Here is a 25,822-nt window from a genome sequence, read left to right as displayed (position 1 = left end):
ACCTTGTCGTCCAGCTTCCTGGCGCTGAAGGAGAGTTCGATGTAGTCGTCGTTCCCCGTCAGCTCCTCCGCTGTAATCTGCAAACACATTTCATGCCTTTGATTAGACGCTCATTACTGCCAAGATGCATCATTAAGGCAACAACAAAGGCTGAATATTCACATCCTGCTGTGCAGAGAACAGACTCTGAGCTCTTTGAAGAACAACTGGACTCTGAGCTGCAGGTCGTCTGTTCACCTGAGCAGTGAAGGTCAGAGTTCCCGCTCCGTTCCTGCAGGACACAGAGCTAAGCTTCCATAGAATAACGCAGAGGTTTGATCACATTATTCTAATATTTCTGTCACTTTATTTTATTTTATTTTGCTCAAACAGCTGGAAAAATCAGGAGTCTTTGTTGTAACAAGCCTCTTGTGTACAAAGATATTAAAGAATTCTGATTAAAAATCTCCACCCGACCAAAAGGCATTGACACATAAAAACACAAAAACATAAAGACATGAAAATGAAACTGAAGAATAACAAAGACTCAGAAAGCTTTGTTTTAAGCAGTTCAGGGAAACGTTCCTACAGTCGCAGATATGAGCGCTGTTCCACCATCAGTTTTCCCAAGATCTGTGTGGATCCAAAGAGGAGAACCGGTGTGAGGAGCGGGAGTATCCACTGTCAGCAGGAGACAGGAGGCAGCAGGAGTATGACGGTGGTTTTTCACAGAGCCAGTGTCTTCGTCGTCTGAGGCTGGAATAAAAGCCTAGCAGAGCCTTCAGGGTTTTTTAGCAGATGATTAATGTGAAATGTAAAGGATCATCTATCCACACACCCAGATATTTACAAGAAGAGACTGGAGAGAAAATGGAAACAGCTGGAAAGCTCTCTGGAGCTCATTCACAGCAGCACCATGGAAGAGACAGTTGTGTAGATGACAGTATCATCTGCATATAAACGGATCTTAACTTTTGGCAACTGACTACTAAAGCACAGGGGCCAAAATCGACCCTTTCAGAACTCAGCTGCTGATGTTCATGAAGTCTGGTTTCACACCTTCAACAAACCAGTTGATGGCAGAACCCCCCACAGCAATGTTACTTCGTCCTTAGTAACTGATGATCAACAGAGTCAAAGGCCTCAGACAGATCAACCACGAGAGCAGCACAACGCAGTTTTCCATAGAAGACATTGATTATCTCATTTGTTACGGACCCTGCACTGACTCCTACCTTTCTGGAGGAGTCAGAAATGCGTCCCAAGGGGGATGTTTGTTTGGCCCCCGTTGATCCAGGGCCCAAATAACGGGGAGAACATCCTGTTGCAGCATCACAGACTTCATTTCAAACTCATGAATTGGGTCAGTAAATGTTTTTCCGTCTGCTGTGATTAATCTGCTTTGATTTAAAATAGTACATTTTGACATTTTCAGGCTGTAAAAACAGGTTTTTGTATTAAACAGATTAAAAAAAAACATTTGTTTCTGTTTGATTCTGATTTTCAGGCCTTATCATAGGAATCTGGAAGCTGTGACTGAGGAGGCAAATCTGACCACGGACCGCAGGTGTGGTAAGACGGCGCCGTCTGTCCTTTACAACAGAGGACTCTTTACTGTTGCATTGTGGGAGTACTGCCAACCTGTATGTGGATTTAGGATCACAGAGTTCTGCTCCAGAATAAACAGCCACTGAAATAGACTTTAAAGAATGACCACATGCAGGTGTAAAGGTGTTTGAATCCCAGCAGGTGTGGTTCTGGTTCTGGTTGGACGGCAGTCTGCTGGCTCAGCGTAAAAAGGCTTTTATTTTGAAAACCACTTCAAAACACAGCAGTTATTTATGATCACCAAAAGATAAAGATGTTTTCCTGTAGACGTCTTTGAAATATTTAAACAAACTTTAGAGTCGGTTTAACTGGTTAGTTAAGGAAACAGCATCATCTCCTTTAACTTTCTTTTGTTTAAATCGATTTATGACTTAAATGGGTTTCATGTTTGTGTTTTTTATTTTCATTGTCTTTTTTGTTTTTATCAATAGAAATAAGCAAATGAAATGTTTCTGCTGAAGGAAAATTATGTAAAATTTTAAAACTCTTTAAAATCGATTTAAAGAGTCGGAGCATCTGAAAAAAAGACTCTCAGAGATGGAAAAACTAACGTTTTTCGTCTCTTGAACCCAGAAAAAACTGAGGTCATTATACTAGGTCCTAAAAACCACCTGGCTGTGGTCCCTGTCTCCGGCTCGACTCGCACCCCTGACTGTCCCCACAACCACGGCTGGATGAAGCTCGCCTGCTGGACTTTATATATGTAGTTGTAGATTTAGATAAGTTAATTCTTCTCTAAGAGTTCTGGTAAATCGCCTGTCCGTCCTGGGGGAGGATCTATGAGGTGCCGTGTAGGACATAATTCAGAATTAGCATTCACAAACACATATGAAATCTCTCACACACACTAGTGAAATGCTTGTATACATACAACTGAAAATGTATTCATTCACATACACAAGTGAAATCTCTCACATACACATGTGAAATCTCTCACATACACATGTGAAAATGCTCTCACATACACATGTGAAAATGCTCTCACATACACTACTGAAATTTTCGACAGAAACGGAAGGCATTTCAGTAGAAACGGAAGTTGGCTGAGTATCGCGAGATAATCATTCGTCTGAATCATTCGAAAATGGCAGCCGGTTGCGCAAGGAAAACGTGTAAGTATATTAAAAAATATCCAGTATCTGTTGTAAAATATATTTGTAAATACTTAAGATGATGTGTTTAATATGTTATATTCCTCAATCAACAACCTAGATTGTTTTGAAGCTCATCAATTTCAGTAATGCTAAAGCTAACGCGAATTAGCGCCGAAGGCTAAAAACAAACGCTAGATATTACATCAAAAAGCAGTGACTTCTAACCGTAGTCACAAGTTATTAACACATGTTTTAAATGTGTTCATATATGTAGGGACAGACGAGGATGAGGAAAATCCGATCCATTTGCGGATGGAGAAAGATAGCCTGTTTGTTTTCAAGCTAGCTCGTGCCAGATGGGTAGAGACACATGATCAGATTTGACTTCATTTTAATAAACGGTTAATCGTTGTCGTACTGGGTTAAAGGTTTATGTTAAAGACCCAGAAGAGAGAGGAGGAAAGGGCTATAAGGGAGGAACAGCGACAAGAGAGTCTGTTAAGTTTGCTTGAGTTGAAATTATTGTTCTAAAATGTAATGCAGCCATTGTTTTTCCAATTTGTTTAATAAATGTATGAACAAAAATGAATAATTTACATGTATTATTTAAATCTGAGCTATTTTTAACAATCTTAAAAGGATTTTCATATAAATATCAGATGTACATATTTAGAATTTCGCTTTATATGTTAATATTTATTTTTATACATGTTAACAATAATCCTGGTCTTCTAGAGTCATGTGTGTCACAGTTGGAGCTGAAAGGAAAGCAAAGATTTGTCCTTGCAGACAGACGTGACTCTGCTCGTCCTGCATGTTCCTGGTGTCGTCCTGCTGTGGCTCAACATCTCTGGCTAAGCAGTCGCCTTTGCTGATGCACAGATTGTGCAGAATTGAACTGCAGGCAATGATTTTCATTGCAAAGGTTGGTTTTACTTCCAGTGCCCCCAGAAATATTGCTCTCCTCCTCATCTTTATCATGCCAAATGCTCTCTTCGTAACTGGAGCGCGTTTTGGGGGAAGCCCGGTCTCATGCGGAGAGACGGCGTCCATCCCACTCGGGACGGTGCCGCTCTTCTTTCTAGAAACATTTCTGCTAGCCTTAGTCTGTTAACCTGACAATCCAGAGACGAGACCCGGGCACAGAGCAGCAGTGTAAAACGCTCCTCTGAGCCTCCCTTAGGGTTAGTGCTGGTGCAAAACCCATGCAGGGAAAGTCAAGCAGGTCCTAGCTTTAGCTTATGTGCTGAAAGACAAATGAAAGGAGCGCGTCATAGAAACCTTAAAGTGACAGACAGCAGTTCTCACAAGCAGAATTAAATGCGGTTTATTAAACATTCGATCCATTTCCTCCAAGTCCCTCTTAGTCAACGAGTTAATTACTGATAACAATCTTAGTCTTTTAGCCTTAACAGAAACTTGGCTCCATCAGGATGACTATGTTAGATTGAATGAAGCAACCCCCCCCACTTATGCTAACTATCAGAAATCCAGGATTTCAGGGAAAGGAGGGGGTTTGGCAGTAATATCACAGTCTAGCTTACTTCTCAGCCCTAAAGTTAAAAATGCTTATAATTCATTTGAAAGCATCATATTGTCTTTAAGTCACCCAAACAGGAAAACTCGAAAACCTGTTTTACTCATAATTATTTATCGCCCTCCCGGCCCATATTCAGAATTTTTAACTGAGTTTTCCGACTTCCTATCGACTATTGTCTTAGATTCTGATCAAACTATAATATTAGGGGATTTTAATATTCATGTTGATGACCCCAGTGACTGCCTAGGAACGGCTTTTGCAGCTTTATTAGATGATGTTGGTTTCACCCAAAGTGTGAATGAACCCACTCACTGTCATAAGCACACCCTGGATCTTGTTCTAACCCATGGTATAGAGATCAGCCAGCTGAGTGTCCTTCCTCTTAACCCCATCATTTCTGATCACTTTATGATTACCTTCCAGTTTACACTGGAACATCCTTCTGCCCCAATGAATAAGAAACAGCTTAGAAGAATCTTAACTGACCGTTCTGTGTCTGAGTTTAAACACACAGTTCAGCCAGTACTTAGTGATATTCTGAGAAAATACTCTGAGACCAGCTCCCATAGTATCAGTCCTAGTATAAATGACCAGTTTGTTAATGATGCCTTACAAGCCCTCAGGAGTACACTCCATGTTGTTGCCCCCTTGAAACCTAAGTTCGTCAGACAAAACCGAGTAGCACCGTGGTTTAACGCTGAAACTCGTTCTCTTAAACGAGAAACCCGTAAGTTGGAAAGAGAATGGCGCCGCTCCGGTTCAGAGCAGTCTCTGGATATCTGGAAACATAGCCTATTAAATTATAAAAAAGTTCTGCGTAGAGCTAGAAGCCAGTACTATTCAACCTTAATATCAGAGAATGGAAACAATCCAAGATTTCTTTTTAGCACTATAGCTAAATTAACTCGCAGTCAGAGCTCAGTAGAACCACATGTTCCTGTTTCTCTCAGCTCTGATGATTTTCTTACATTTTTCGATAGTAAAATCTCAAATATTAGACATAAGTTAAATCAAGTTATTCCTACTATCAGCCCAGAACAGGCTGAAGCGGTAGAAATGGAGGCATCCATAGAAACCTCTGTAACATTAGACTGCTTCACTGCTGTGGATCAAGTAGAAATAGCATCAATTATTACGTCCTCCAAATCCTCAACGTGTCTGTTAGACCCAATTCCCACCAGACTTTTTAAAGAAACTTTTCCCCTAATTAATGATCCCATATTAACAATGATAAATGCCTCTCTGGAAACGGGTTACGTGCCACAGTCTTTTAAATATGCAGTTGTTAAACCTCTTCTGAAAAAGCCCAGTTTGGATCCTAGCATCTTGGCCAACTATAGACCGATATCAAACCTGCCCTTTATTTCTAAAATCCTAGAAAGAGTTGTAGTTAAGCAGCTTTACTGCCACCTACAGGACAACAGCCACTTTGAAGACTTTCAGTCGGGGTTTAGACCCCACCACAGTACGGAAACTGCACTAGTTAGAGTCTCTAATGACTTATTATTGGCCTCAGAAAAGGGACTACTTTCTATTCTGGTCCTGTTAGACCTCAGTGCAGCCTTTGACACTATCGACCACGGTATTTTACTCCATAGATTAGAGCAGGACATAGGGATCAGAGGATCTGCTCTCTAGTGGTTTAAATCCTATCTGTCTGATAGGTATCAGTTTGTTAATGTAAATGGCCATTCCTCTCAGTGCACTCGACTCAACTATGGAGTCCCACAGGGCTCAGTCTTGGGACCGATCCTGTTTACGCTTTATATGTTACCCCTAGGAAACATAATCAGGAAACACAGCATTAATTTTCATTGTTATGCCGACGATACGCAGTTGTATTTATCCATGAAGCCTGACCAGAATGACCAGATAGAGAAACTGAACGCCTGCATCAGAGACATCAAGACCTGGATGACAATTAATTACCTCCTCTTGAACCCAGAAAAAACTGAGGTCATTATACTAGGTCCTAAAAACCTCAGAGATACTCTGTCTGCTCAGATAGTCTCCCTGGATGGTATAAGTATAGCCCCCAATTCCACAGTTAGAAACCTTGGGGTTTTACTTGACCAGGATTTATCATTTAAGGCTCACATATCTCAGGCGTGTAGAACTGCCTTTTTTCACCTGCGGAATATTGCTAAGATCAGAAATATACTTTCTAAGAGTGATGCTGAAAAACTCATCCATGCATTTGTTACGTCGAGGCTGGATTACTGTAACTCCTTGTTAGCAGCGTGTCCTAAGAGTTCCTTAAGAAGTCTCCAGCTTGTTCAGAACGCAGCAGCTAGATTGTTAGCAGGAACTAGCAGAAGAGATCACATCACTCCTGTGTTAGTTTCGCTCCATTGGCTCCCAGTTGATTCTAGAATTAAGTTCAAGATCCTCCTGTTAACCTATAAGGCCTTACATGGAATGGCCCCGTCCTATATTAAGGACCTCATAGTCCCTTACCAACCAATCAGAACACTTCGCTCGCAAAATGCAGGACTGCTTGTGGTTCCTAGAATTAGTAAAAGTACGGTTGGAGGTAGAGCGTTTAGCCACCAAGCCCCTGTCTTATGGAATAAACTCCCAGCTCATGGAAGAGAGGCCGACTCAGTTTCTACATTCAAAGTTAGACTGAAAACATTCCTCTTTGGACAGGCTTATTGTCAGACTAGTTAGTATTCAGAGATTATTTAACTTAATGTTAGTTTGTTTAAATTAAACTTAATAATAACTATTTCTTTTAAAAGGCTGCTAGAAGTTGAAGCTGGGGTAACTATGGTACACTGGGGTTCTGTCCTCTTTCCTTTTTTACTTCTACCCTTCCTCTCCTCTATTCTTGATCATCATTTATCATTTAGTTCTCCATGCTTCTGTTTGGTACAGTGATTCATGTATTGTCCGTCTTTTCCTCTCCCCTCCTGCGGAGTGGGAGTGCTGCCAGACTCCAGTTGGCTCATCCGTGCTCCAGTTCCTGACCGTTTACCTCGTCTCTGCTCCTGCTCCTACACCTGGCTGTGGTTCCTGCCTCTGGCTCATCTCTGGCTCGTCTCTGCTCTGTACCTGACCGAGTACCTCGTCTCTGCTCCTGCTCCTACACCTGGCTGTGGTTCCTGTCTCCGGCTCGACTCGCCCCCCTGACTGTCCCCCCAACCACGGCTGGATGAAGCTCGTCTGCTGGACTTTTATATATGTAGTTGTAGATTTAGATAAGTTAATTCTTCTCTAAGATTTCTGGTAAATCGCCTGTCCGTCCTGGGGGAGGATCCCTCCTTCATGTGGGCACCCCTGAGGTTTCTTCGTTTTTTCCGGAATCCGGTTTTTTTGGGAGTTTTTCCTTACCGCGAAGGGGGGTCTAAGGGCAGGGATGCCAGTATAGCTTAGTCAGTTTGTTAGTTCATTTTAGTATTTTTCTATTGAACTCTTTGTATTCATGATCCTTTTGATTTCATGTTTTACTTCGAAGCCCATCGAGACGACTGTTGTTGTGATTTTGGGCTATACAAATAAAATTGAATTGAATTGAATTGAATCTTCACAACAGAGCGTGTTCTGGAGTGGTTCTGGTTGTAACGGGCCTCAAGCGCATTCCTCATGGGTTCCCTGTAGGGTGTCAGCAGCATGATGGGATGTGCAATGCAGGGATACCCACCATCACCCAAAAGGATCCTTCAGGTGGGTTTGTTTGATTTACATAAATTGGGCTTTTACGTAGAACCTGTGAATCATGGATTGATCCTGGATTCTCAACAAAAATATCTATAAATTTGGCATTAGAGTCACATACAGCATGCATTTTAATGGAATAAAAAAGCTTCCTGTTAAAATAACAAGCTGCATTATCTTTTAGGGCCTTTATTCTTATGTGGCAGCCATCAATGCTCCTTGTGACCCTTTGGAAGGAGAAAGACCAAGCGAGCTGCTAAAATCCAGAGGCGACTTATGGTAGTTCATTCCCACTGGGAAGCTGGGTGACCCTGCTCATCAGCTGGATGATGCGGTCTGCCGTCCTGTGGACAACATCGCTCACGGTGGACCGTGTCATGTCAAAGACTCTGGCTACCACACTGTAAGATGTGCCACACGCCAGCCAGAAAAGAAACACCAGGACGTCAGTCTCCTGTGACCCCCCAGAGTGTGAGGAACCCGAAGCTGATGCTTCAGGACCATCGACCCAGATGCTCGATGGTCCTGCGGGTCAACCGAAAATCCAGTCTTGTGTCGGACTGACCGTCAGCGTAAAGGGCCAGGACAGACACCTTTGTGTTGGTAAAGCAGTAGAGACGTGGAAGACCCTGGAAAATGCAACATTAATTATTTCATTGAGGAAATTAAATCACATTTTTTTAATGTTTCTATTTATTTTGATGTCTTACATTTTAGATTATGAAGTATTTATTAATTCTGGAAAATCTCGTGGTTTTTATTTGGCTGGGTTTTTGGATTTTCATTTAAACTTTTAAAAATGAAAGTTTTTGTTTTGTTTTTGTTTAAAACAAGTGATATGGTTTGACTCTGAATAAAAAATTCTAAACTTTGAACTCACAAGTGTTTCATGTAATTGGACTACACAACTCACTTGAAAAAGAATGTTAAACTCTTACCCAGCAGACTGTGTAACCTTGAGCATGATTAGTAACAAAGTTTAAGTTAAAGTTTAGGTTTAACTAAAAAAAAAGCTTTAAGTTTAACTCACAAGTTATTCTGTCTGGTCAGGGCATCCAGAGGAAATCTTCTGAGATGTCTGCTTGTCCTTGCCGTCCTGTGATGCTGCATATCTGCTCGTTTTCAGTTTGATCTCACGAAAAACGGTTGAATTATTGCCAGGAACACGGACAGATTCATTTTCAAAGCCATTTTCAGTAAGGTGTAAGAAAACTACAGAAAAAAATGCCTCCTTGCAAGAGCCCGTTAATCGTTCAGCGGCACAAAAACAAAATAAATATTGGCATGAAAAAATAACTTGGGGGTTTATTTATGAACAAATACATTAAATCAACACCAAAGTGTTTGTAATTTAATTATTTATAAATCAGTTACGTTTTCCATGATCAGAACACAGCAGATTCATAAATAGTCTTTGTAAAATGTTCATATTTATTATGTTTTTACTCTGACAAATAAGTGTCATTCTCAGCGTTAAATAGGAGTAGTTCGCCTCCAGACCAGGTGGTGGCGGTAATGCGCCACTTTGTTTCCGTGTCAAGCGCGTTATGAACAACACCCAAAAGAAAAAAGTACTGAGCACGGGTGTCTGAATTGCTTTTAAATTCAGATAACTATATAGAACTATATAGTTCTGCACTATATAGGGTTTTAGTAGTTAGGGATCAGGGCAGGAATTCGGACACAGGTTCATTTCCACTGAAATGCCTTCAGTCGACCAACTTTGTTTCTAACAATAAAGTAAAAAAAAAAACGTTGTTTCTACTGAAATGCCTTCCGTTTCTATTGAAATTTTCACGTGTATGTGAGAGCATTTTGGATAGTGTATGTGAGAGCATTTTCACTAGTGTGTGTGAGAGATTTCACATGTGTTTATGAATGCTAATTCTGAATAATGTCCTACACGGCACCTCATAAGGATCCCTCCTTCATGTGGGCACCCCTGAGGCTTCTTCGTTTTTTCCGGAATCCGTTTTTTTTGGGAGTTTTTCCTTACCGCGAAGGGGGGTCTAAGGGCAGGGATGCCAGTATAGCTTAGTCAGTTTGTTAGTTCATTTTAGTATTTTTCTATTGAACTCTTTGTATTCGTGATCCTTTTGATTTCATGTTTTACTTCGAAGCCCATCGAGACGACTGTTGTTGTGATTTTGGGCTATACAAATAAAATTGAATTGAATTGAATTAAAGAGATGAAAGACAAAATATTGTTAAGAATAGAAGAAAAAAGAAAAACGTGGAGATTTTTTTGAGAACAGCTGCTTCCTGTTCAGAAATCCTTTCCAAATAAATCCCTGTGACGCATCTGATGAAAGCAGAGAGGTAAAGAGGAACACCGGATTTTCTCCAGCTGTGAGGCTGCGCTCCAGTGAGCGCGTCCGGCTGTGGCAGCAGCAGGTGGAGGTTCATGTCTTAAAGGACAGAAAGGACCTGAAATGGTTCTGTCCAGCTGAGGAGCCCGGTCTCCTGCAGGAGGACCGGGCAGCAGTGAAATGCTGCTCTGTCTGAGGAAACCAAACTGCAGACGGAGCGACGCTCCGCCGAGGTTCATGCAGGTGTGGCAGGATTAATTGGCTCAGGTGCTGTAGGGCAGAGGATTACTAGCAGTGGCCTCATGGGGCGCTATAAAGGGCAAAGAAGCCTTCACTCGGCCAGGGGCAGCATTTGGCCATTGGAACCGCCCACTTCCTGTTTTCACACCTCCGGCTAGCCTCACAGGTAAAGTAGCGGTGGTAGGCTAAGGACAAGAGTTTGTTCGCTGCCTCATATTAACACACTCTTTCAGCTCCGGATGAGACCTGCAGGCACAGATTGAGCAAAATACAGCCTCTGCCATCGAGCGCGCCTCCCAGGTGACGAACAGTCTGTCTGGTAAGCCGGCGAGGGTCAAGTCCTGCGCTTGCCTTTAACTTAAGCTGTTCTTTTTTTGTTTTATTTTGGTAATGTTTGTTGTTCTTGCAGCGCCGGGGACTTTCTGACGCTCCCACCTGCTGAACAGCTGCTGCTTTTTATATATTGAATTTTAGAATTATTTTAAGGAACTGTCACCGCTCGTGATCAGAATCCCTGTAGACTCCTGACCAGGGTTCTGCCGGGCCCGGGTGCTCCTCAGCTGCCTTTGAGCCTGAGCAACGGAGGACTAACGGGGCGTCACGCCTGAATCCTCCACCAACGAGAATAAAAGCTCGGCCGCGCTCCGTTCATTGAGCAGCACCCTACGGGCGGACTTACTCTCACGAGAGTTTCTTTTATTTTGTTTTTAGCATTTTTACACAATTCTTTTAGACCTGTGTTTTAACTGGATTTTATTGTGTGATCCACCTTTGTTTCCCCCCTCCCTCAGTGCTGAGGACTCAGGTGCCAGCCCAGAATTCTAAGTGGAGGCTATCCCCCCCAGTTTGGAGTGACGTGTCCTTGGGTGAAGGTTTCACAGTGTGTGTGTGGTCTGCATCACGTGAGTGGGGTGAAATTTTATCTTTGTTCTCTGGGAGCCTCCACCTCCCTTAAGTCTTCTGGTCCTCAGCATACTGAATTTGTTGTGTATGTCTTTTAACGGGTCCATTTTTAATTGGTTTTAATGTTTTGTAATAAAATCATTTTAATTTTTGTACCTCCGTCTCCTGCCTTCTTTTGTGTGCATCTGCCAATAGAAAAATAAACTCCCTCGGGACCACAATTGGCGTTGTCGGCAGGATCGCACACTTGGCAGAGACGTGTGGTTTTTACATTATTCTGTGGTTGTGTTTGGTCACACGCAGACTGTTTTTTTTTTTTTTGTTCTGTTTTTAATTATTTATTTTTTTAATTTTAAAGAAGCAGCAGCTGGTTCCGCTTGGAAGTGAGGAAGGTGATTTGTGCAAGGTAACTTGGCATCCTAATAACCTTGGAAAGTGGACTTTGTTTTTTTGGGACCTCCAGGTTTAAGTAATGGAAGGACAGGTCCAGGATTTGACAGACCTGGTTTCACGGCTGCAAGCTGAAAATGAGAGGCTGCGGCAGCAACAAGCAGCAGCTTCTGGCCCTGGTGCAGCACCTGCCACTTTGGCTGGGCCTTCGACCAATCCTCCCGTGGTTGAGAGACTGTTGTATGTCCCTAGAGACAGAAAATGTCCCATGTTTAGGGGACGGACTGGTATTGGGCTTACGGAGTGGCTTGAGGAGGTGCAGGCTTGCATGAGGACCCGCCATTTAGGTGTAGCCGATCAGGCGTTCTTTTTGTTCGATCACCTGGAGGGAGAGGCCCGCGACGAAATTAAATATCGCCCTGGTTCCGACAGGGAGGACCCGGCTAGGGTCATTGCAGTGCTGCAGGAATTATACGGATGCACTGACTCTTATGTTGCCTTGCAGGAGGCATTTTTTTCTCGTCGGCAGCAGGAAGGTGAGACACTGCATGAATACTCCCTGGCGTTAATGAGCCTAATGGCCTCCGTTAAGGGAGCTGCACCTAGTGGTGTTCCAAATGCAGAGATTTTATTGCGGGATCAATTTGTGGAACAAGTTTTTGACTGTGCCCTACGCCGTGAATTAAAACAGTTTGTGCGCCGACAGCCCACCGCTACGTTGCTGGAGGTTAGGGGTGAGGCAATGCAGTGGGAGCGGGAGGGTCTCCCTGGAGGCGTACGGAGTCGTAGTTACTCCGTCCCCTCTGTCCCTGGGTTCCAGTGTGGCGTTGGGGGTAGTTCCCAATCAGTCCCTCCGGTGTCCGAACTATCGGAGATAAAGGAGATGTTAAGGCTCCAACAAGAGCAGATCCTCCAGATGTCTCAGGACCTGCTACGCCTGCAGAATCCTAGCCAGGCCAGTCGTCCCCCTCGTCGTGGTCCCATTATTTGCAGAAGGTGTCAGCAGCCTGGGCATTTTGCCCAGGATTGTGATGGCGTTCGGGTGGCTCCTTCGGCCCGCCCAGTCTCGCCTACCCAAAGGTCCCGCCAGAGAAATAATAACACCCCATCACCATCGGAAAACTAATGCCCACCGAGTTGTTGAGCCACAGCTCGGAGGGGGCAGCCGCTGGCTCCAAGGGGGAGTTTGATGGACTTCTGGCATCTTGTCCTCATTTACAGGTGTGCATGGGGGGTCGTTCCATTTCGTGTTTAGTGGATACTGGGTCCATGGTATCCACCATCACGGAAAGTTTCTTCAAACAGAATTTTGAGCCATGGGGACCAGAGCGACTTCGCTCCTGTCAGTGGCTACAATTGAGGGCAGCTAACGGGCTGGCTATACCATATCTTGGCTACTTGGAGTTGGAAGTGGGACTTTGTGGCAAGTTATTGCCACAATGTGGTGTACTAGTAGTTAAAGATATTCCCGGTGGAGGACCTTTACAGGCGCCGGGCGTTTTGGGGATGAACATCATCCAGCGCTGTTACCAAGAGCTCTTTGCCCAGTATGGCAGTGCCCTGTTTGGACAATCTGAGGTGTCCACAGCCCCAGATGTAATTTTTGGGGCCCTGAAACAGTGCCAGCAAGCTCAAGCTACGGTAACCCCCAGCATGTTTAATGTAAGGACACGTGGTCGAAAGGCTCGTTGGATTTCTGGTGGTGTCCTGGCTATCGTTGCTGCCACTTGTTCCGAGCAGTGTGCTGGTTCAGCGGTGTTGTTTGAGCCATGTAGCTCAGGCCTCCCTGCCGGCCTTTTAGCAACTCCATCACTCGTAAGGGTGGAAAGGGGGACAGCCTACATCCCAATCATCAATGTGGGGTCCACCGCTGTGAGACTCCACCCACGTACCCTGGTGGGTACGGTGGCTCCAGCTGGAGTGGTAAGTTTACCCAAGGAAGTGACTGAGGTACAATCGGAAGCCGCTGTGGTGGCTGCTCATGCAGCATCCACCCTGCCTCTGGCTCAGCTGGAGTCAGTAGACCTCTCTGCACTTTCGGCGGGAGAGCAGGAGAAAGTCCGGACCCTCCTAGGGAAGTATTTAACTGTCTTCTCACTGCATGAGGGGGACCTGGGTTGCACAAGCCTAATCACTCATGAGATTCCCTTGGTGGATGATGCTCCAGTCCGGCAGCGCTATAGGCGCATTCCCCCATCGGATTATGTGGCGGCTAAGGAGCATATTAACAATTTACTCCAGTCTCAGGTGATTCGTGAGAGCAGCAGCCCCTTTGCGTCCCCAATTGTTTTGATCCGCAAAAAAGATGGTGGTCTCCGGCTTTGCGTGGATTACAGGCAGTTGAATAGCAGGACTAGGAAAGATGCTTTTCCACTTCCTCGAATAGAGGAATCCTTGGATGCCTTGTCCGGAGCTCGTTGGTTCTCCACTCTGGACTTAGCCAGCGGTTACCATCAGGTGGCGGTGGCCGAGGCAGATCGTCCTAAGACCGCGTTCTGCACACCATTTGGCCTTTTTGAGTGGAACCGCATGCCCTTTGGCCTTTGCAACGCCCCCAGCACCTTTCAAAGGCTGATGCAGCGAATGTTTGGCGAGCAACAAGGTCAGTCCTTGCTTTTGTACCTGGATGACATCATTGTCTTTTCTTCGACAATCGAGCAGCATCTGGAGCGATTAGAGCTGGTACTTGAGAGACTGCAGCTCGAAGGGCTTAAGGTTAAGCTCGCCAAATGTGCCTTTTTTCAGCACCAGGTGCATTATCTGGGTCATGTGATTTCGGACCAGGGAGTCTCTACAGACCCTGGCAAGGTGGAAGCGGTGGCTAATTGGGAGCCCCCTACTACAGTGTTCCAGCTGCGATCGTTTATTGGCTTTGCCAGCTATTATAGACGTTTTGTGGAGGGATTTGCCAAGTTGGCTGCACCGCTGCACCGGTTAGTGGCAGAGCTGGAGGGAAACAAGGTCAGAAAAAAGTCTGCACGTGGTTTAACTAACCACTGGACGGAGGAATGCCAGCGCAGCTTTGAGGCTTTAAAGGCTAAGCTGACTACAACACCAGTCCTGGCGTATGCAGACTTCTCCCGCCCTTTCATCTTAGAGGTCGATGCTAGCAACGGAGGCCTTGGAGCTGTTCTTTCCCAAGAACAAGAGGGTAAGGTGCGGCCAATAGCCTACGCTAGTCGAGGCTTGCGGCCTACCGAGAGGAACCCAGTCAATTATAGCTCCATGAGATTGGAATTTTTGGCACTAAAATGGGCAGTAGCTGAGAAATTCAGGGAGTACCTTTTGGGACAGAAGTGTATTGTGTACACTGACAACAACCCCCTCAGCTATCTGTCCACCGCCAAGCTTGGTGCCATGGAGCAACGGTGGGCAGCGCAGCTGGCAGCGTTTGACCTGGAGATAAGGTACCGCTCGGGCCGCAGCAACAGAAATGCAGATGCTCTGTCAAGGCAGCACTTTCCAGACATGCAGGCCTGGAGAGATGTTCTTCCGGGTAGCTGCTTGCCCATGTCGTTGCAGCAGGTGCAACAGACGGAGACTGTCGGTACAACCCAAGCCACCATGGTTGCCCTGCCCCATCACAGCCCCTCTGACATGGCTTCACTTCAAGGGGCTGATCCTGTTCTAAAGGAGTTTCTGCCTTTCTGGGAACGTCAGACTCGCCCAAGCCCAGAGGAGCGTAGGCAATTGTCCTCACCCACGCTGGCATTGCTTCGACAGTGGAACCGGCTGGTTGAGCAAGGTGGGGTTCTGTACAGAAGGGTCTTTCGAGATGATGGTGGGGAGGCAGTGTTGCAAATCCTGCTTCCTGGCTCGATCAGGGAGGAAGTGTTGACGGCAGTCCATCAGCAGCATGGTCATCAGGGTGTAGACAGGACCCTTGACCTGCTACGGCAGCGCTGTTATTGGCCTGGTATGTCAGCTGAGGTGGCAGAGTGGTGCAGTCAGTGTGAGCGCTGCCAAGTAGCTAAAGTCACTCGTCCCGCAGCCCGCGCCCCCATGGGTCATTTGCTGGCCTCCAAGCCCAATGAGATTTTGGCTATGGATTTTTCGGTGCTGGAGCCAACTACCAGTGGCATAGAGAATGTTCTTGTCATTACTGATATCTTCAGTAAATACACCATGGCGGTTGCGACTCGGGATCAGCGTGCTGCAACAGTGGCCCAGGTCTTGGTCACAGAATGGTTTTCAAAATTTGGCGTTCCAGCTCGGATACATTCCGATCAAGGTCGGAGCTTTGAGAGCGCCCTCATTCAACAACTCTGTGACCTCTATGCAGTAGAGAAGTCTCGCACCACACCTTACCACCCAGAGGGTAATGGTCAGTGTGAACGCTTCAACAGAACCCTCCACGACCTTCTCAGAACTCTACCAGTGTCCCGGAAGCGGGACTGGAACGTGTGCCTGCCGCAGCTCTTGTATTCTTATAACACGACTCCCCATCATTCAACGGGTGAGTCACCATTTTTTCTGATGTTTGGACAGGAGCCAAGGCTTCCAGTTGACTTCCTGTTAGGAAGAGTGCAAGAGCCAGTGGAGGGCACTGTGCAGGAGTGGGTCCAGGAACACAAAGCTCGGCTAAAACTGGCTTTTGAGGGTACCAGAGAGAAGCTGCTTGCAGCTGCTGATCGCAGGAAGAGAGGTCATGATGAGGGGGTAAGGGACCCTCCTTTGAGTGAGGGGCAGTTGGTCTTAGTGCGTGACCTGGGGTTTAGAGGACGACAGAAAATCAGGGATTTGTGGGATCACAGGGTGCACAGAGTATTAAAGGCACCCAGAGAGGGGGGCTCAGTGTACACCATTTCCCCCAGGGATGAACCCTGTACACCCCGACAAGTCCATCGGTCCTTACTGAAGGCCGTGGTCAGGCGAGGACCAGACAAAGAGTTGGCTGGTTGCCCTCCGAGCCAACCCCCACAAAGTTCTTTCTCCCAAGAGGACCCAATAGAGAACGGGGACTGGTTTGTTCTAAGGGAGGACCGCACTAGTGAGGCGGTAGAGGACAACCAACCTGAACTGCATCTTGGACAGGTGGCACCAGTCTTCTCTGAGGCTGATTCCGCGGCAGCTGCTGTACCCTGTGCTTCCGGAGTCACTTTACAAGCTGACCGGGATAGGAGTAGCGTGCCAGTGCGCCGGACGTCACGGCCCACTGCTGGACAGCACTCCAACCCTCACCGGCTTCCTCGGGCCGTAGGGGAGGAGCAAAGCTCCTCCTCAGTAAGCATATCATCTGCTGTTGCTTTTAGACCATGGCTGTAGTTTACTTTGAATCATCGTCGGGTCGACGATGCATTTTGTGGGGGAGGATTGTGGCAGGATTAATTGGCTCAGGTGCTGTAGGGCAGAGGATTACTAGCAGTGGCCTCATGGGGCGCTATAAAGGGCAAAGAAGCCTTCACTCGGCCAGGGGCAGCATTTGGCCATTGGAACCGCCCACTTCCTGTTTTCACACCTCCGGCTAGCCTCACAGGTAAAGTAGCGGTGGTAGGCTAAGGACAAGAGTTTGTTCGCTGCCTCATATTAACACACTCTTTCAGCTCCGGATGAGACCTGCAGGCACAGATTGAGCAAAATACAGCCTCTGCCATCGAGCGCGCCTCCCAGGTGACGAACAGTCTGTCTGGTAAGCCGGCGAGGGTCAAGTCCTGCGCTTGCCTTTAAGCTGTTCTTTTTTTGTTTTATTTTGGTAATGTTTGTTGTTCTTGCAGCGCCGGGGACTTTCTGACGCTCCCACCTGCTGAACAGCTGCTGCTTTTTATATATTGAATTTTAGAATTATTTTAAGGAACTGTCACCGCTCGTGATCAGAATCCCTGTAGACTCCTGACCAGGGTTCTGCCGGGCCCGGGTGCTCCTCAGCTGCCTTTGAGCCTGAGCAACGGAGGACTAACGGGGCGTCACGCCTGAATCCTCCACCAACGAGAATAAAAGCTCGGCCGCGCTCCGTTCATTGAGCAGCACCCTACGGGCGGACTTACTCTCACGAGAGTTTCTTTTATTTTGTTTTTAGCATTTTTACACAATTCTTTTAGACCTGTGTTTTAACTGGATTTTATTGTGTGATCCACCTTTGTTTCCCCCCTCCCTCAGTGCTGAGGACTCAGGTGCCAGCCCAGAATTCTAGGTGGAGGCTATCCCCCCAGTTTGGAGTGACGTGTCCTTGGGTGAAGGTTTCACAGTGTGTGTGTGGTCTGCATCACGTGAGTGGGGTGAAATTTTATATTTGTTCTCTGGGAGCCTCCACCTCCCTTAAGTCTGCTGGTCCTCAGCATACTGAATTTGTTGTGTATGTCTTTTAACGGGTCCATTTTTAATTGGTTTTAATGTTTTGTAATAAAATCATTTTAATTTTTGTACCTCCGTCTCCTGCCTTCTTTTGTGTGCATCTGCCAATAGAAAAATAAACTCCCTCGGGACCACACAGGCGACTCACCGTGACGATGGCCTTCCCCACCGTCCCCCCGGGTCTGAGCAGAGCTTTGGACAGTTTCCTCTGCGAGATGATCTGCAAACACAGACAAACCTGCTGAACAAACGTCTGCAGGTTCACAACTTACAGTCCTGACCCGAAGCTCCAGCAGAGTCAGAGCTGAGGTGGAAGAGACGCCATCTGCCAAAGATCTGTGCACATCCCAAAGTAAAGTGAGCCACGACTTCAGCATCCTACGCTGGCCCAGAAGGGTCACAACACAACACATTAACTTTATACACAACACATTAACTCACAACACAACACATTAACTCACAACACAACACATTAACTCACAACGGAAGTAAAGCAGCAATGGAAGTGCTTTTATTCTGAAATTTCCACTGGGCTGAGTGGCTAACTGCCTAACAGAAATTAACGTCACAGTGAGCTGTGGAGGGAGCATGATTTTTCTACAAGAGAAGCTACACAATGTTAACGCACACTCCTCCGCGCTGCACTCACACCCCTCTCTGTCGCTGCACGTGCTCCGCTCCTCTCCTTTCTTCCCCTCCCTCTTCCTCTCACACACGCACGCGGTCCCCAACACTTGACATGACAAATGTGGAGAGATCCCCACTGTCAGGCTTTAATGAACACAATTTCTAAGAGGCGGGGCGTTGCACTCCCCCAACAACAGGTTAGATGACAGAGCCCGGTCCATTAAGCTCTGCCGTTCACGGAGCTTCAGTAGAACTCCAAAAGCCACACGGCCTAACGTAGGCCGCTATTATATATTCATGAGTGGGAAAAAACCCGCTGAACCGACCTTAAAACCGCCCAAATTATGCATTTTTGACCACAAATTTACACCCAAAACCGCCCAATCTGGCAACACTGCTGCTAGCTTCTCTTGTAGAAAATCATGCTCCCTCCACAGCTCACTGTGACGTTACTTTCTGTTAGGCAGTTAGCCACTCAGCCCAGTGGAAATTTCAGAATAAAAGCACTTCCATTGCAGCTTTACTTCCGTTGTGAGTTAATGTGTTGTGTTATGAGTTAATGTCTTGTGAGTTATTGTGTTGTGTTGTGAGTTAATGTGTTGTGTGTTAAGTTAATGTGTTGTGTGTAAAGTTAATGTGTTGTGTGTTAAGTTGTGTTGTGTGTAAAGTTAATGTGTTGTGTGTTAAGTTAATGTGTTGTGTTGTGACCCTTCTGGGCCACCGTAGCATCCTGATTGGATGATGTTTCCATGGTGACGGTGTCAGAATCCTGTTGGTAAAACATGTTATCTTCAATCAAACCCAACAGACTCCTGGTCAGGCAGGTAAAAACTTGTCGTTTAGCAATCCAATAGTTCATCATTCTGCATAAATCTGCTTACCATTCAGGAAACACTTTGATCTGTTAAGAATGAGCTCACTCGTCCCAATGGCACCTAATGTTTTCTTCCCGCCTTCAGCCTTAGACTCTACATTTCTCAGGTGGCAACAACAAGGGCTGAAAACTCTTGATCATTTATTCCATGAAAATAGGTTTGCATCTTTTCAGCAGATATCTGAGAAGTACAACCTTCCAACTTCTCATTTTTCTCCATCCCAGGGTTCCCAGACAAACCTCCAAACATATGGAGTCCTATACTGTTCATAAGTAAATAAATAAATATTTAATTAAATAAATAAATATGACCTCATGCAAATACACAATAAACCAATAAATCTCTCATAAATATATAAAAAGATCATCAAATTGTGAAAAATCTGCACACTGATTTTATATAAGCCATTATATTATTCAATATATTTCATTTTGCTTTAAAAACCTGTTCATTATTTTTAAACAGCATTTTAAAATATTCATTTTTAATCATGTTGAATATTATTATAATTCTGTATTTTTTCAGAACCTTGGATTTCAAAATCAATATTTTCCAAAGTAGCTTTGTTTTTATTTCATGTTGCTGTTTTTCACAATGACTGATTTATTTCATGAAGAGCTTTTTCAGGAGAATGGGTCATCTGTCAATCAAACTAGACAAGGCGGAGACACTTTTGTGATTGGCTACTCCTTTACTCAGACATGAGCAGTATGGAAGCGATTATGTAGCATAAATAAAAAGCAAAGTCAAAACCAGAAATACTTTTTCATTTTCAAAATGAAAAAGCATTTTTTGACTCAAAAATATAATGAAAACGCAATCCACCAAAATGCTTTTTCATTTTCTTCCTCAACACAGCTTATTCTGTCACTTAATTAAAATTAAAATGAAAATGGTATTTGACATTTCATTTTCAAGACGTTCTCTGGTAAATGTGTAGCATAATTCATTTAGAAATGTCTAATTTGACATTCAAAATGGATTCATAGAAATGCTTTTTAATTTTCAAAATGAAGCTGCATTTTTTGACTCAAAATTAAAAAGAAAAAGCAATATTTCAAAATGCTTTTTCATTTTATACTTAAAACCGCTCATTCTGTGTCATAATTAAAACCAAAATGCAAAGAGGGGATTGCATTTGCATTTTGACATCCACCCCGCGCACCTTGTCACAATATTCATTTCTTAAAAGCATTAGCAGAGGGGAGGCAGGGCGATGACGTCACTGCTTTCTCCGTGTGTCCGGCTGCTGACTGACACACACACACACACACGCACCAGGAGCAGACTGTGTTAGCGGCAGAGACGATGGTTTTGTGATGGTTGTGAACTTCTGATGAGTTTCCACAGCTTCTCAGGACTATATAGCAGCATGTCCGCCTTCTGCGGTCCTCCTCCGGACGCACCGCGGACAAGCTTTGTTCTTCGGACCGCCAGCTGCCTTCGCACAGTGGAGCGCGAAGCTCCGATGATCGCTGAAGGCGGAAATGCTGCTGCGATCTGAGAAACCATCATATGAATTTGGGTTTCAGTGGTGTCCAGAACAAAATAAAGACTGATTCCCACATATTTACACATTTATCTGCAGCTTTGCTGTGAATTTACTGTTTGATGACAGCTGGAGCCCCATCAACAGACAGCAGATTTCTCCATACTAAACGTTGCTGGTTGGACCAAAAACACTCACTCAGCGCGAAGCTGCAGGAGACTATCTTGATAATGTGCTTTTATTATTGTCATGATTATTATTAAGGGCCTGCTCTGTTCGATCATATGTTTTTAAATCCGTGCGGTCAGACGACGCTGAAGAAGTTGGGTTGCGATTCACAGCTTCTGATTCGCGAGGGAGCTAAAGGAACATTCTGCTGCATTTTTCACATTGAGATTACGTAAAACCGGGTCCTGTTCAAAAACCGCTGGACCTGGACTGCTCTAACCTGGATTCCTGGATCTTAATAAATCAAACAGCAAATTCACCGCAAAGCTGCAGATCAAGGTGTAAATATGTGGGAATCAGTCTTTATTTTGTTCTGGACACCACTGGAAACACAAATTCATATGATGGTTTCTCAGATCGTAGCAGCATTTCCGCCTTCAGCGATCATCGGGAGCTTCGCGCGAAGAACAAAGCTTGTCCGCGGTGCGTCCGGAGGAGGACCGCAGAAGGCGGACATGCAGCTACTTAGTCCTGAGAAGCTGTGGAAACTCATCAGAAGTTCACAACCATCACAAAACCCTCGTCTCTGCCGCTAACACAGTCTGCTCCTGGTGTGTGCGTCAGTCAGCAGCCGGACACACGGAGAAAGCAGTGACGTCATCGCCCTGCCCCCCCTCTGCTAATGCTTTTAAGAAATGAATATTGTGACAAGGTGCGCGGGGTGGATGTCAAAATGCAAATGCAATCCCCTCTTTGCATTTTGGTTTTAATTATGACACAGAATAAGCGGTTTTAGGTATAAAATGAAAAAGCATTTTGAAATATTGCTTTTTCTTTTTAATTTTGAGTCAAAAAATGCAGCTTCATTTTGAAAATTAAAAAGCATTTCTATGAATCCATTTTGAATGTCAAATTAGACATTTCTAAATGAATTATGCTACACATTTACCAGAGAACGTCTTGAAAATGAAATGTCAAATACCATTTTCATTTTAATTTTAATTAAGTGACAGAATAAGCTGTGTTGAGGAAGAAAATGAAAAAGCATTTTGGTGGATTGCGTTTTCATTATATTTTTGAGTCAAAAAATGCTTTTTCATTTTGAAAATGAAAAAGCATTTCTGGTTTTGACTTTGCTTTTTATTTATGCTACATAATCGCTTCCATAGACCAGCAGCACCCTGACTACATCGATCGAAGATGCTTCAGCGAACGTGACGGCGCAATGCACACCCCTCAACACTAGGGGGAGTATGCACCTCAACACATCCACAGTGTTACCAGAAATTGGGCAGTTTTTGTTCCAAATTTGCGGATAAAAGTGGCTTTGGGCGAGTGTGCATAATTCAGGTGATTTTGTGGTCGGTGCGGCAATTTTCATCTTCTCATGAACATCTAGTAGTGGTCTAAGTTAGGCTGAGTGGTTGTTGGAGTTCCACTAAGCTTCTATGAACTGGAGTTTCCATGAATGCACCATGCCGCGTGTGGGAGGAGCTACCAGCTAATGTTTTTAGCCTGATAGCCACATGGAGCGGTTGCTTGTGCTTATCTCAGTAACAATGCATGGATGCACAATGCACATGGAGAGTGTTAAGATGTCAGAAACGTCATCGCAGGAAAGGTTCAACATTTTCCCGGGAGGGAAAAATAAAATCAGAGGACCTGATTATAATCATTGTCTCAATGAAAATAGAAAAATATCATAAGGTTCAGGAGGCCGAGCAGGCTTGTCCCGCTTTGCGTAGCTGCCTGGTCTGACTGTCGGTCCGCCATCTCACCTCCTGCGAGCCGACATAAAGCACGATGTGAGCTCTGAGTGAATGGCGTGAGAATGAGGAGTGTTTCAACAGGGGATCTCAAGATGTGGACGACCAGAGCTCCTCTGTGGTTTGGTCCACACAAACCCTCAAACTACAAAAACAGAGCCGTTCATGTTTGCATCTTCTGCAGCAGACAGATTGTTTGACTCTATTTGATCTCTAATGTCAGCAAAGCCGTGCGGATATCACTGATATATGTCATCTCTCTGACTGACACACCGCTGAGCGGGTATCAAGGAATATGAGTCGATTTCCATGGATGAGCCAATGAGCGTTTAGATCCCGCCCACTTTCACTGATTGACAGATGGACTCATTCTCCTGAAAAAGCTCTTCATGAAATAAATCAGTCGTTGTGAAAAACAGCAACATGAAATAAAAACAAAGCTACTTTGAAAAATATTGATTTTGAAATCTAAGGTTCTGAAAAAATACAGAATTATAATAATATTCAACATGATTAAAAATGAATATTTTAAAATGCTGTTTTAAAATAATGAACAGGTTTTTAAAGCAAAATGAAATATATTGAATAATATAATGGCTAATTTAAAATCAGTGTGCAGATTTTTCACAATTTCATGATCTTTTTATATATTTATGAGAGATTTATTGGTTTATTGTGTATTTGCATGAGGTCATATTTATTTATTGAATTAAATATTTATTTATTTAATTATGAACAGTATAGGACTCCATGCAAACAATGCAATGGATGAGATCGTGATTTCTGTTCCCCTCAAAAAGAAAACCATTTCAGCAATGACAGGTCTGATCTCAAGTCTGGATACAACTTCAATGTCGGTGTCACGGTTTGGGTTTCTTTCTATTGGTTTTTGCTTTCCATCTTGTTTCTGTCATGTTTGAGTTCTGTTTCCTGTTTTATTTTGAAAGGTTTCCTGTTTTGTCATGCTTTTGAGTTTTACTTCCTTAGTCCCAAACTCTTCTGATCATGTTCACCTGTCTTGTCAGTCCTGTTTGTATTTAAGTCTTGTCTCTGACGGTCTTCTGCCATGTTTTCATGTTTTGTGAGTTTTGGTTTTGTTACCCTGCTTGGCAGCGCTTTTTGCCGTTATATTAACCCCCTTGCCCTGGAACCGTGTGCCTCCCATTTCTGTAATTTGGGTCCTTCATGCTCACTAGCCCTCCCTACCTGACAGTCGGTCATTAAAAAGGGTTGGGAGACTGATTTTCAGTGTTAAGATCAGTGAATCAGAGTGGGATGATGTTTTGAGAAAGATTCTTATTCAGTTTAAAGTGGTTCACGGGATTCACCTTCATAAACCCAAATTGGCAAAAATATACCCAAACATGGACTCTACATGTGATAAATGTAAACCTGGAGAGGCTGATCTCATTCATATGCTTTGGTTAAAGTTGGTGAAGCATTGACTGCTTTATTTGAACTAAAGTTCCTTTAAATCCACTACTATTCCTTTTTTGGGGTCAGGAGTAAAACCCTAAAATTACCTTCTAGGGGTCAGGAACTCATTGTTTTTTCAACCCTTCAGGCTCGACGCCTAATTCTTTTGAAGTGGAAGGATGTCGCCCCCCCCACAGTGACGCATTAGGGACGTGCTGCACCATCTCAAATTAGAAAAAAATCATTATACTGTGAGAAAGAACATTCGTTGAGACATGGAGGCCTTTCCTGGACTTTGTCGATCAGCCGTCTACAAATGTTCAGGATTAACTTTGGTTTTATGCACAGGTGACTGATTTTGTTGTACCTTCTGTGTGTGCGGCTAACTTCTCTTTCCTTTTTCTTTTCATGTGAGTTTATTTGACAGCAGGTTTGGAGTTTGGTTTTTTTCTTTTTTGTTATTATTTTTCCGGTTTGTGTAATATATTTGTAAAACCAAATAAACAAATTAAACACTATATTCTGGTCCAAGTCTATTTTTATTCATGTATTTCTGCTTGTTTAGCACAAATTTACCGCACGAGTTTATCGACCAATAAATGTAACCAAAAACGTTTTTAGAATTTCTACAAAAAACAAGAAAAACATTTTGAACTTAAAACTTTAAAAGATCCAAACATGAAAATTAATTTAGATTGTCTTTACAGTAAATGAGGAAGAAACAAAACATAAGTATAAACCATGATCATACACACTGCACACAGACACACACACACAGAAACACACACAGAGACACACACAGAGACACACACACACACACAGAGACACACACACAAGAACACACACACAGAGAGACACACACACAGAGACACACACACACAAAAACACACACACACACACAAGAACACACACACAGAGAGACACACACACAGAAACACACACACACACACACACAAGAACACACACACAGAGAGACACACACACAGAAACACACACACACACACAGAAACACACACACACATTCTGGCGTAGAGGGGTCTCGCGCTGCAGTTCAGTGTTTTTTTCTCTGATTTGCTCTCAGCTCTGCAGAAAATTGAATTCACAGCAGAAGAAAATGAAACGCCGTCATGACAGTTCTCCACTGGAGGAGAACAAAATAAGAGTCTGTCTTCAAACCAGCTTTTAATGTGGCGGAGTCACATGATCGGGTTTACTCTGCTGCTGTTCCAGTTTGGTGCTGAGATGTTCAGGAAACCGGATCAAACGGGTCTGATGCTGCAGCTCAGCAGAACCTGTGGAGTCATTTAGAACCAGAACACCAGACTGAGACCCAAACATCCCTGAAGCAGCTCCACCACACCCCCCCCCTCAGTGAAGACCTGAACGCATTGTCTGATTCATACGATAAAGCCCCCCCCCCACACACACATCAGAATCCACGTGGGGCGGGGCGTGGACACCTGCTGTAAC

At 44.4% G+C, this 25,822-nt stretch overlaps 1 protein-coding gene and 2 long non-coding RNA genes across 9 annotated transcripts in view; 2 read left to right on the top strand and 1 right to left on the bottom strand.

Moving 5' to 3' along the window:
* The window catches only part of cpne4a (copine IVa), an 86,014-nt gene that overhangs the window by 39,445 nt on the left and 20,747 nt on the right, over positions 1–25,822 (bottom strand). For all 5 annotated transcript variants that reach the window (XR_013648444.1, XM_023964637.2, XM_078933671.1 and 2 more), the window contains exons 4-5: positions 18,160–18,231; positions 3–77 (exon numbers count right to left, since the gene is read on the bottom strand). Coding sequence is in view for 4 of the 5 variants with exons in the window: in XM_023964637.2 (XP_023820405.1) it covers positions 3–77; positions 18,160–18,231 (147 nt within the window). In the remaining variant the exon portion in view is untranslated. The remainder of the gene's footprint in view (positions 1–2; positions 78–18,159; positions 18,232–25,822) is intronic.
* On the top strand, positions 1,834–8,753 carry LOC144984631 (uncharacterized). Its single transcript, XR_013648445.1, has 2 exons — positions 1,834–7,887; positions 8,063–8,753. It is a non-coding gene; the product is annotated as an uncharacterized LOC144984631 (long non-coding RNA).
* On the top strand, positions 9,819–24,870 carry LOC111949000 (uncharacterized). Of its 3 annotated transcripts, XR_002875006.2 has the most exons (6): positions 9,839–10,746; positions 10,837–11,329; positions 11,689–11,736; positions 17,817–17,926; positions 18,123–18,368; positions 24,501–24,870. It is a non-coding gene; the product is annotated as an uncharacterized LOC111949000 (long non-coding RNA). The 3 variants fall into 3 exon arrangements; XR_002875008.2 differs by lacking the exon at positions 11,689–11,736; XR_002875005.2 differs by lacking the exons at positions 11,689–11,736; positions 17,817–17,926; positions 18,123–18,368; positions 24,501–24,870 and having other exon boundaries at positions 9,819–10,746; positions 10,837–11,485.

Source organism: Oryzias latipes, chromosome 16 (genome assembly GCF_053564925.1).
Source record: "Oryzias latipes strain Hd-rR chromosome 16, Olatipes_Hd-rR_3.1".
Lineage (NCBI taxonomy): Eukaryota > Metazoa > Chordata > Actinopteri > Beloniformes > Adrianichthyidae > Oryzias > Oryzias latipes.
The sequence above is the reverse complement of the archived record's forward strand: the minus strand, read 5'-3'. Positions and strand labels throughout refer to the sequence as shown.